Source organism: Triturus cristatus, chromosome 7, assembly GCF_964204655.1.
Source record: "Triturus cristatus chromosome 7, aTriCri1.1, whole genome shotgun sequence".
In the NCBI taxonomy this organism is placed as follows: Eukaryota; Metazoa; Chordata; class Amphibia; order Caudata; family Salamandridae; genus Triturus; species Triturus cristatus.
The window spans coordinates 1,621,150,660-1,621,163,372 of NC_140590.1; the positions used below are offsets into that span (position 1 = coordinate 1,621,150,660).

At 43.9% G+C, this 12,713-nt stretch overlaps 1 protein-coding gene across 1 annotated transcript in view; it reads left to right on the plus strand.

Annotated features, from left to right (window-relative positions):
- RAD21L1 (RAD21 cohesin complex component like 1) overlaps positions 1-12,713 on the plus strand; it is a 1,288,752-nt gene that overhangs the window by 244,202 nt on the left and 1,031,837 nt on the right. The window contains exon 4 of the mRNA XM_085619570.1: positions 8,866-8,965. Coding sequence (XP_085475696.1) covers positions 8,866-8,965 — 100 coding nt within the window. The remainder of the gene's footprint in view (positions 1-8,865; positions 8,966-12,713) is intronic.

Genomic DNA, 12,713 nt, shown 5'->3' on the forward strand with positions numbered 1-12,713 from the left:
TCTCCCTCGAAGAGATCCCGAAGCGTCCAGGCTTAGAAGGAGTGTGGGTGCAACGCAGGTGGAAAATGTGAGTTGCGAGCAATGGGAGTGTGAGGGGACGGTAAAGAGGTGAGGCCCCTGGATAACACCAACTTGTCCAAGACAGTTTTCGTGGGTATGGCCATGTAGGCATTGCGTGGCCGCGCCTCGCGTGAGAGCCAAGCGAGATCCAATATTGGTCTAGAGGCCACCGCCCTGTCCATATGGGACCAAACGTTCTCGCTCTCTCTCGCGACCCATTCAGAAATAAAACTAAGATGTGAGGCAAGGTAATATTCCATTAAATTAGGGCAAGCAACACCCTCCCTGTCCCGAGGTAGCATATGTTTTTTATTAGAAAAACATGGCTTGCACCCCCCCCATCCCCTCCCCCAAATAAAATTGGTAAGCTCACGCTGAAGATTCTGAATCTGGTGCAGCGGAAAAGGTGTGGGGAGAGTTTGGAATAAATATCATATTTTTGGTAGTACCGACATCTTAACGGCGTTGAGACGGCCCAGCCTGGAAAGAGGCAGAGATTTCCACACCTGTAAATCGTCCACCACGGCCCGTTTACATTCTTACCAATTAGTTTGTGACCACGTGGTAAGGTCAGAGGTAGAGTTAAAGCCTAAATACTGGATGGAATGTGAGGCCCACTGATATGGAACATGAGATTGAAGCACGGGGATCTCAGATGCTGGAATGGTAAGATTCGAGGCCCACAATTTTGCATGATTGATTTTAAGGCCCGATGCTAGCTCAAAGTCCGGAGCAACGCGTGAAGAGCTGGCAACGAGGAGTGCGACCGAGACAACGCAAGGAGAAGATCGTCTGCTAACAAAGCGATTTTGTGATCCACCCCTCTGAGAGCAATGCCAGTGATGTCAGGAGACTGGCGGATCAGGGTGGCAAGGGGTTCAACAACAAGAGCGAACAAGAGGGGGTATAAAGGGCACCCCTGTCGGGTCACCCTGTGAACAGAGATAGGACCCGTAAGTTGGCCATTGACCCTGACCTGAGCTTGGGGCAAGGGGTAAGGAAACATGATCCTAGCAATCATTTGAGGCCCCAGCCCAATCTTATGTAGAACGGCCAGCAAGAAGGCCCATCCCACCAGATCAAATGCTTTCTCGGCATCGAGCTACAAGAGGCAGGCAGGTATATTCCAATGGCGAGTCTTCCCGACTAGATGAGCAATGCGCTGCACATTATCAGAACCCTTCCGATGAAGCCCACCTGATCAGGTTCAATAAGTCCAAGTAAATGCGGATCAAGGCATTTGGCCAGAATTTTGAGCGCCACACATCCAGCATCCCTTTTCCGAAAGCAGTTTTTTAAGGGAGGCAGACATGGCCCCCGTCCCATGAAATGTACCAGCACTAAGATCCAATCCCGCATCCCTGACTAAATTGAATTTCCCCCCCCCCCTCCCCCCCCCACCCTAGAATGAGTCGATGGTCATTGTGTGTTATCTGTTCCCGTAGGAGATCCCTAATGAAGAGATCCTGTTCTTGATTGGAAGCGCAGATATTGCAGAGGGTGAGTGTCTGTACCCCAACTCAAACCTCCACCTTGAGGAATCTACCCTCAGTACCCCTAATCACTCTAGCCACCCCTTGCTGAATTCCCGCCCTGCAGAGAACGGCCACCCCAGCCGTTTTAGTAGATGCAGAGGCCCAGTATTGGAGGGGATATTTGGGGTGGGCCATACGGGAAATGTCAGCCTTTACCAGGTGAGTCTCCTGTAAGGAGATAATGTCTGGATTCTGTTGTAAGAGGTAACTTGCTGCTGCTTATTAGGGGAATTAAGGCCCTTAATGTTAAGAGAGAGGAGTTTCAAACAGGATACAGAGGTGTCATGTTAAATATTGATTGCAGGCAACCACCATCAGACATAGAGAGAACAAAATGCAACGCAGAGCTCCCCAACCACCCCCAACAGACCTCCATGGGAAGCGAACGCATCCATAATGCATCACACTACCCAGTATGTTATAGGAAAAAATCAATGAGCCAATGAACAGTGCTCGGCTGAGTGACAGTACATTCCCAATATCAGAGCCCTTCCTCCCTCCGAACAGGAAAGCGAAGAGAAAACGGAAAAGAGAAAGGACAAAGAGAGCAAATTGTCAAAATAGAACGACCAACGTGGCCAACAAGACCTATTCCAGTCCAGGAGTAGGCTAGGCTCCATGACACAAGCCACCCCAGAGTTATCACTCTCTTAGGAATAGAGGGGGGGGCGAGTCGCGGAGATTCAGCACCACTATAAGGAGGCGCGCGCCGGCGCCACGCTATGTTCAGGGCAAAGAAGGAGAACACGGTGAGCTTGAGTCCATCCCAGTCTCCACGGGGACCGCTGATGGCAAGTATAATGGGCATTTGAATTCCCACTGAAAAATGAGGGCAAAGTGATGTCTCCATTGGTACTGGATGCCCAACTCTAGGAGCTTGTTTGTGACAAATTTGAAGTCCCTGCGACGGCGTAGCGTGGTCTGAGCAAGATCCTGGAAGGGCTGGATGGGAGAACCCTTGCATGTTCAATCCGATTTAGAACGTGCTGCCTTATAAATCGCCTCCTTCTCTGTAAAGAAACGAACCGTGGCCAAGATGTCGGGAACCAGGCCATAACAACCAGGGGGACCAGCCACTTGGTGAGCCCGGTCCAGCGCAGGTGGGGAGGCATCGTCATCCCCTCTGATCTTGTGGAGCAATTCTGCGACAAAAGTTAGTGTCCGAGCCCTCTGCCCCCGTTGGAACACCCGTCAGGCGTATGTTGTTGCTGCGACTCCGATTTTCGAAGTCCTCCTGCTTAATTTGAAGTTCAATGTGTTGTTCCTCCAGGAGAGCCAACTGCTGTCAAAGCTGCTCTTGATCCTCTATGCGGGCATCGACCGTCTTCTCAAGGTCATCCACTCGCCCTCCGTAACGTCCCTCCTGAGCTCCTTAATGCAGATTTGATCCTCTGTACGCTGAGACCCAATTTCGGATTTTATCTCCTGCAGAAAATTGGCCATGAATGATTGGGTGAGGGGTTTGTAGTAGCCCTCCTTCGAAGACACCATAGTAACTGGAGGTGCAGGACCAGGTTTGCTCCACAGGGCTGTCACAGGGTTATCCTTGGGAGGTGCAACAATGTCCTTCCCGACCTTAGAGCATGGCATGACCATTCGATCGCCAGCACACTGAAGGGAGAGCCAGGGCAGGTGAAATAGGCTGGAGGCCGAGCACCTCCACAGTGTGGTGCTAGGAGCCTTCGCGATGGATGAGCGTGGGGCACTCCGCAAGAGGAGGGTGGGGAGCAACAGCCTATCCCCACTAGGATCAGGGCCCCTCTCAGCACCCTCCAACTCAGGCCACATGGAAAGTCAAGGGTGACCGGTGAAGCAAAGGGGGGGGAGCCTCCCAGTGTTCCAACAGTTGCAGCAGGTCCCCCAGGAATCGCCAACGGTGCCCCTCAATCTAACTCCAGGGAGGGAAGGCGCTTGGTGAGATAGGGCTGGCCCTCACTGTATCCATCCTGCCCCAGAGAGTCTCCAAAAGGCCTCAGGACGTGCCAACCTCAATAACTGGGGAGTAGCATCAGGGAGGACCGCTGCAGTTGACCCCCAGCAAGAAGGTAGGAGCCCGGTGAAGCCCATGGTCCTCAGGTGCACGCAGTCAGCAGGGGACGTCCCCCCTGCCGATCCCAGGAATGCAAAGCCAGGGCGGGTACTCTGTCCAGTGTGTGCCTTCCACAAGAGAGAGTATGAGGACCAGGGTGAGATCTCAGCGGAAGCCGCCACTCACAGCACCCCTACTCCCCTCATGACAGGCAGGGCAGTCACCTCTAGCCTCCGTAGCTCCAGCGGAGCTGTGCAGGGTCCTCCAGGGGCTCCAAGGCACAATCTCCAGTGCCGCGTGGGGTAGCACAAGATGGCGGCCACTGCGATGTCCACAACTGAAAGCGCCTCCCGTGGACGCACAATGTCAAGGGCCAAAGGCTGCACTTATTGTTGGGGTGCCAGCTGGGTCCGGGGAGCCTTCTGATGCAGCGCCGCGGGCCGGGCGGGGAGCTCCCTGCACCATAAGCACCCTGGAGCCGGCGAAATTTAAAATGGCAGCCACGGGCACCTGAGTCAGGCCCCGGCGCCAGGCCACTTCAAACACCTACAACCGCAATCCAGGAGGGGCGCCGGGCAAATGGAGGATTCCATGGTGCCTCTGATGTCCACACACCAACAGAAGCATCTCCAGAAATGCCCAAGAGCCGCTAAAATTGCTTCGGAAGGCAGCGGCTGGCCGGAGCTCTCACGGCGTGCGTCTCACTCCATGTGCAGCGAGACCACGCCCCCCACAGGCTCATATTTTAACACCCAGGGTTGACAAGAAATACAATCTTCTTCCAACTGATCCAATTTTTATTAGAGAAGTTTCCTTTAAATTCCTTAGTTGTGTCCAATTCTCGGAAAAGGGTAAATTCCCAAACTTTAGCAGATGCACCACCTCCAGACAGAGTCTAAGTTAATACATGCATCAGGGAAACTGTGGCTGTACAATCCGCCTACCATTGGTGTATAGGGAACTCACAAGTCCTATTAGCAAGATATGACAGAGCCCACTGGGATGAAATGGAGCAGTTACTCCAATATTTCCCAGAAGAACACAGGATAAAAGGACACAAATTAGTGCAGAAGGGGGAAGTAATATCTAATTCTTCTATCAGATGTGCACTAGATGTTACTAATACTGCAGCAAGGGATATTAACACCAGCATTCTTCTTAGAAGGCATCCATGGCAGGGAATGTCTGGGTTTAAACTGGAGGTTCAACAAACTATTCTTAATGCCCCCTTTAACAGAGTCTTTTGGGACCTCAAGTAGACGAGTCATTTGAGAAAATGAAAAATGAGACAGAAGTGGCTAAATCAATAGAAGCCTTCCAGTCACCATCCAGCAAAGGCTCCTTTTGACGATCATTTTATAGAGGAGGATCCAAAGGTAATTCTTCAGATCCCAATGTGTCCTCCTACAGGTCAAACACACAACCCTCACCATCAAGCTGTTTCTATAAAATTGGGTCCAGAGGAAACCATTTCAAAGCCAGAGGTAAAGGCACACCAACATGTACCTCTCCATCTCCCAACAAACAATGACTTGCCTACAATTCCCCCGACCGCTTTACACCTGTCGGGGGAAGACTACAACAATTCTTTCCCATTTGGCAATCAACAACATCAGACAAATTGGTATTAGACATTTTCCAACATGGTTATTGCTTGGAGCTTACCAGCAATCCTCCCACTATTCAACCTCGCGCACTCAAACTCTCCCTACAACACAAACTTCTCCTCTAACAAGAAGTTCTTCTTACAAAAGGAACTATAGAACCTATTCCTTTACAACACCAAGGATCAGGAGTTTACTCACTTTACTTCCTAATCCCCAAGAAGGATGGGTTTCTATGACCAATCTTGGATATCAGAACGATAAACCTATACATACTGCCAGAACACTTCCATATTGTTACCCTTCAACAAGTGCTTACACTTGTACAAAAAGGCAACTTTATGTCCACACTAGATTTAAAGGATGCATGCTTCCATATTCCTGTCCACCCAGCACATCACAAATCTCAGATTTTGGATAGCAGGAAATCCCTAGCAATTCAAAGTACTCCCGTTCGGAGCGACTACTGCACCCAGAGTGTTCACAAAATGTCTAGCAGTAGTAGCAGCTCATTTTAGAGGATAAATAATTAATGTCTTCCCATATCTGGACGATTGTCTCATCAAAGCCAAAAAACAGCAAAAGTGTTTACAACACACTCAAGCTACCATAAACCTTCTCCATCAATTGGGATTACAGTCAATGCACAAAAGTCCCATCTTCAACCCTCACAGCTGCAACCATATCTGGGAGCAACGCTAAACACTCACACAGCTATAGCCTCACTCAGTGCAGCCAGAATCCAAAACTTCCAAACTTTATTACTACAGTTTCAAACCAACCAATACCGAACAGTCAAAACGTTCATGCAACTTAGGCATAATGGCATCATGCATTGCAATAGTGCCTCACGCAAGATTACACGTGTCCTCTACAGGAATGCTTAGCATGTCGGTGGAATCAATCATAGGGTCAATTAACAGATCTAGTGTTGGTAAACTCATTGCTCTCTGCAGTGGTGGAACACACAAAACCTATCAAAAGGGCGGCCCTTCATCGACCCGATTCCACAAGTCATACAAACAGCAGATGCATCTCTCACAGGTTGGGGTGCCAATCTCACATATCTAACAATTCCGGGTATATGGGACACCAAACACAAGAGTCTCCACATCAGTTAGTTGTAGCATCTAGCTGTTTATCTAGCACTAAAAGCTTTTCAGCCTAAAGAAAAGTTGTCCTAGTCCGGACGGACAGTATGACAGCTATGTACAAAAATGAGGGAAGACACTACAGTTGTCACGCCTCTCTCAGACTATATGGCGTTGGGCATTACATCACAAAATTAATCTTCTGGCAAAACACCTTCAAGGTATGCGTAACCAATTTGCTGACCACCTCAGCAGGAAGGCGGCAACAAATACACAAATGGAAAATTAATCCCCAGGTGCTCCTTCCATGCTTCCAAAAATGGGATTTTCACAGATAGACCTCTTTGCCACAACAGAGAACTCAAAATGCGCAATCTTCGCCTCCAGATTCCCACACTATCCAGAGGAAATGCACTATAGATGAATTGGATGCTTTTCTGCCTTTCCCTCTCCTTCCATTTCTGGTTTGAAATCGCAGACATCACTTACACTGATTCTAGTGACTCCCACATAGGCTCGTCAACCATGGGTCACCTCACTACTAGAACTCAGTGGTTCCACACCAAAGGCTGCACCTCACTTCCAACCTTCTCACACAGAACCATGGAGAAATCAGACATCCAAAACCCAAGGAGCTCAACTTAACGATCTGGCTCCTGAAGTCAGAGTTTGGATACCTAAATCTACTACCAGATTGTATGACCATTCTTAAAGAAGCAAGAAAAACTACCACTATAGCATGTCATGCAGCAAATTGGAAAAGGTTTGTTATATATTGTAATAATAACACAGTTGATACGCTAGATGCATCTGTACAAAATATTATTTATTGTTTGCATCTAAAGCAAGTTAGTTAGCTTAGCCTACACATCTATTCCACTACACCTTGCGGCAGTAGCTGTATATCTGCAAAACAGACAATATTTATCCTTATTCAAAGTTCCAGTAATTCAAACTTTTATGGAAGGCCTTAAAATAATACCACCACCCAGGGTACCACCTGCACTTGTCTGGAACTTTAACATTGTTCGGAAAAGGCTTACGGGTCCACCTTTTGAGCCATTACACAATTGTTCATTACAATTTCTTTCCTGGAAGTTTGCCTTTCTAATTGCTATCACTTCATTAAGATGTGTTGGTGAGTTACAGGCATTTACCTTAGAAGAACTTTTCTGTCAACTTCATAAAGATAGCGTGGTTCTTCGTACAAACCTAAAAGTCGTTTCTACTTTTCATATTAACCAATCAGTTGAGTTACCCGTGTTCTTCCCTTAACCTGATTCAATAGCAGAAAAGGGCTCTACACACACTTGATGTCAAAAGAGCATTATTATACTATATTGATAGAACTAAAGATTTTCGCGAAGAATTTTTCTTGTTGCATTTGCTCCACCTCATAAAGGAAATCCTATCTCTAAATCCGGTATTTCTAGCTGGATTGTTGAATGTATTCAAACTTGCTATGTTATAGCTAAAAGAACTTTAATAAACCTCCTAGACCATATTCTACTTGCAAAATAGGAACATCTATGGCCTTTTTAGGCAGCATTCCCTTAGCTGACATATGTAAGGCAGTAACAAGGTTGGCACCCAACACATTTACCAACCGTTATTGTGTAGACTTATTAGCAGGTCAACAAGCTAATGTAGGACAAGCAGTGCTAAAAACACTTTTTCATACAACTGCAAAACCCACTGGTTAGCCACCGCTTTGGGAGATTACTGCTATACAATCTATGCAAAGCATGTGTATCTGCAGCACACATGCCTCGAACGGATTGTTACCCTGTAAGCATCTGTTCTCTGCATCTAGAGCAGTAAGGTCACATGCGCCCTCCCTCCTCCCCAGACACCTGTGGTTGTTGTGGTTCTTATTATTCACAGTACATACGCGTGGACATCTATATAGTACACCTACCTCGTTCTCACCCTCTTGCAGGAAAACAATATAACAATGGAGTTGATGCCCATTCGCACCATCACCAAAAGGAGGAGTCACCTTCCTTGTGACTGAAAAAGACTTCTTCGAAGAAAAACAACTTGAAAACATCCAGACCCAACACTAGATGGCAGGAGTATGCAAAGCATGTGAATCACCGCTCTACATGCCAAGAACAGATACTTACAGGGTAAGTAACCTAATCCTTCCCATTTTCTTAGTAACTGTTGAGCATTAGAGGGCTTACAACACAATTTAATGTTTTTTGGGGGAATTATAGTTTGTTGTACAGTGCAAGTCGCAGTTACATTTTGTCATGCAGATGGCTCATATTCTAAACCATTGGTATGACTAGTACAAAATGTTGGAAACAAGATTAGGCCTGATGGCAATTAATAGGACTTTTAGTTTCTGTAATGGAGTTCCATTTGCGCCTTCTAAGTGTGTGTATATATGTCCTGGATTTTAAGATGTTTCTTCTTGCATCTTTACGTAATTTTTTTAAGTGATATTATACGCAAAAGTACTTTGTACCTACTACCAATAAAGATTATCATTATTATTCATTTCAAATGAAGCTTCGTTTTTCTCTTGTGTTTTGAAATAGGTGTAGTTGATCTTCCTGGAGATAATCTGGAAGCCACCTACAATGCCATAACCCTGCCTGAAGAGTTTCATGAATTTGAAATGAAGCTTCCTGACGTAAAGTAATGCTTTTATTGACCTGTTGTAACATTCATGTTCTCTGGTTATTAACCCAGTCTCTTAGCATGTGGAGTGTATAAAACATATTGTTGGTAATAACAAATCTTAGTAATGCATATATTTATCTCGGAAAGAGATAATAAAAACAGTGACATGCTGGTTTCTTTTTTTCTCATGCAAATGTGTAACAAAATGTTATTAATACGTACTCCTGGCATCTACTGTTGCGTTTCGAATTGTGCAACTTGTTTTTCTTTGAAGAAGTCTTCAAGGTATAGTGATTCCACCCAGTGCTGGTAATGTGCTTGTGAATCAGTTCCATTGTTAGATTGTGTTTTTTTTTTTCCCTTCACCGTCTGATTTCAGACGTGTCACCAAGCTCCAGGTCGACGCCTTGTAGTGTTGTTGCTGGGCCCGTTGAGATTCTCTAGACTCTGAGACAAAGTGAGGACGCGACAATTGCTTACTAAAGGTTTCGCCCACACTCGTCTGACTCCTCAGTCGACTTTTTCATGCCCTCCGGAGCCTTATCTGCACTTTATCGCCTGAGAATGTTCCATCTGTGATGGCAAGGACTCCGTTCAGCAACTGCCCAAAGTGTTGCGCCAAGTATCCGTGGGCAGACCTGCATCAGCTGTGCTGCCTGGTTCGCCTTCCGTATAAGACCATGCACTAGCGTAGAGTCCGATGCATTGCATCCGCTTCCATGGTGCACCACCATAGCAATGACACTCCAGATCTCCTCGGTGAATAGTATGTCGAAGCTGCAGCCAGGGACTTCACCACAGAGGGCACTTACTGGAAGAGAGCTCTGGCTCCGAGGCTTAAGTTGATGAGCCGCCATCTCCCTCTTCAAAAATAAGGGGGTTTACCCAATTAACCCTTTGGCATCTGGGTGATTAAACAAGTCATAAAGTAAAGTAATGCCTAGGGATCGATACAAAATGCTATTAAATGAAGAGGTAGTTTAGTTATCTCTTCCTAAACGTATTATTTTTGTAGAAAAATCTAAGTTTTCAAAGTCAAAGGAAATACAGCACAATAATATATACACTGACTAATATGTTGTCAAAAAAATCAACACTATTTATGATACCTTTTTACATAACATGTATTTCTTCTTTTTCGTAATATATATAAACAAATTTTACATATATATACATATTTATATTTCAAATTTACATTTTACACTTCTTCTCCTTGCCCTACTAATCAATGAGGATGCTTTAAACACTTTTTCACACCAGCATACCTTTGAAATGAAGATCACTCTTCTAAAGAAACTCAACGGTCTATCTATTCCACCATACACTTATTGAGTAATCTTTATATCTATTTAATCATATTTAAATTCATATAGGTGTCTTCAAATTATCTGTTGACGCGTTTCAGCCTTAATTATTTCAGGCCTCTTCAGGACTTGGGCAGTTGAATGTGCAACTTCGTAATTCAACCTATAAATTAAATACACCTTTTTACTCCATATATACAACAACTTTACAATTATTTACATATATACATCTATGGGAACCACAGACTCCATGAGTCTAACAGAATACAGTGTTCATATATTTATCTGAAGAGGCGTCCAACATCTAAACTAATTTATATACCACACCCAAAATTGTGTATTCTTATAAAAACAATATTTAAAACTTGCTCAGAATCAAAAGAAAAGTGAGGTGTAATTAGACAAACCTATACCAGCACCAAATCTTAAAGAATACCAAAATTGTGTATATCTATTTGCCGCGCTGTCTCACAAATTGAGAAAATAACCAAATTCTCCTCATTCCAAATTCCGAATAGATCCAAGGCAACTTAATTTACCTTGATATATCTCTTTCCTACTAACCCCACCTTTATCGGTCAGAATAATTACTTACTAAATGAAGAGCGGTTTATTCACTTTTAAACCCAATTTCTAAGGGGCTTCTCCTCGATCTTTTTTCCTTCTATCCACCTAATGCAAAAACATGTGCACAACTCGATCAATACTTCTTTTATATTTTGTAATTACATTGTCTTCACCCAAGTGTGACTACTCCTCATACCTTGCACCTTTTTAAACGATCTTAAAGCAGTATTTTCTTTTCATGCAACTGACGAATTCTTTCTGGCAACATCACTATGTAAAAACGGAAAGGAAAAACAAAATGAGTCCCACTAGATTTTCTCTGAGGTTCTTGTTCTATCTTGTAAAGTCTAATCTTGTAAAGGTACCTTTTATCTCGAAGTGTAGAGCTCTTATTTCTCTCTCCTTCCACCGCGTACTCCACTCATGTTGCCGCGTACAATGGGGAAGTCAGTCTACATATAGAGGCAATAGTCATCAAAACTAAAAAAGGACCCGCTTGTTCCAATAGATATCGAAAACAGACTACTATTAAGGACAAATGCAGAAACAAGTCCCACAACTCGAAAGGAAAAGGAACGGTAACTACGCTATATTGTATATGGCCAATTATTTAATAGACTGACCCTATATACAATGGTCTCTTCGTTTCAATCTATTTGTATTTTGTAACTCCTATTTGTCTTTATATCTCGTATTTAATTCTTAAACACGTATAATCAGAGGGGAATAAGTATCGATACTGCAAAAGATATCCCTTGTTTTGATAAATACAGAAAACCGCCTCACGGTGGGAACATCTTTAATTTTATTTATTTTATATTGTCTCTCATATCATTGCCTCTTGACTCACAAGCCCATCTTGCCATCCTTTGTTGCATGTCACAATTCAAAATCCAAATTGTTATATACTAACCCATACTTTGAATAAACTAAAAATGGTGATGAAAGAAAAATAAAAAATAAAATGTGAATAATAGTACCTTAACGCCCATAATTGGAACGCCACTCCTTACAATCTTCTCATCCATATTTTCATTGCATCCATGTGATGAAAAATATTTTATTGTAATAATGCCCAAATCTCATCTTTGTCATTAAGGCCCCTTACAGCAGTATGGTATTTCTCAATTAGTTTAGCTTCCAATCTGTTTAATTTAGTTTGAAGACTCTCACTTTTCACGCTTCCGATCACACATAAGACTGACCACTTTGTCATTTTCGGAATGATTTAAATTTTGATAATGCTCTACCAATGGTGCCCCCTGTACTTTGCATTTAATCCTTGATTTATGTTGCAGAATGCGTTTTTTTAAGGCTTGTGTCGTTTGACCTATGTAATATTTATTACATGGACATTTTATACAGTAAATTGCATTCTTTGAATTGCAATTCGAGAATACTCTTTGGTAATGTCTTTGACCATTGATGTTTAGCTGTTTGGAATCTTCTGTTAAGTTGCACGCCAAACAGTTCTGACATCGAAAATGTCCCACCACTGGTGGTAAACTCAATAGGGTTCTCAGGTCTTTTTTTGGTTTCTCTGTATGCCTTGCTGCTCTCACAAGTTGTTGTCTAATATTCTTTCCCTTTTTAAAAGCAAACAGTGGTTTAGAAATTCCTAGATGTTCAACTATTTTCCAATTTCTTTGAATAATTTTTTTAACTGTTCGCTTTTGGATCGTACGTGAGTACACATGTCAAAGGGATGTTCTTATCCTGTTGTTTCGGGATTAATAAAGTTTCTCTCGGTGTATACCATGCTCGTTTTAGGGCACCTTTCACCAACTTTTTAGAGTATCCCCGGATTATCAGTTTACTCTTAAGTTTCTCAGCATTAGAGAAATAATCCTCTTTGTTGGTGCAGTTCCTCCTTACACGAAGAAATTGCCCAT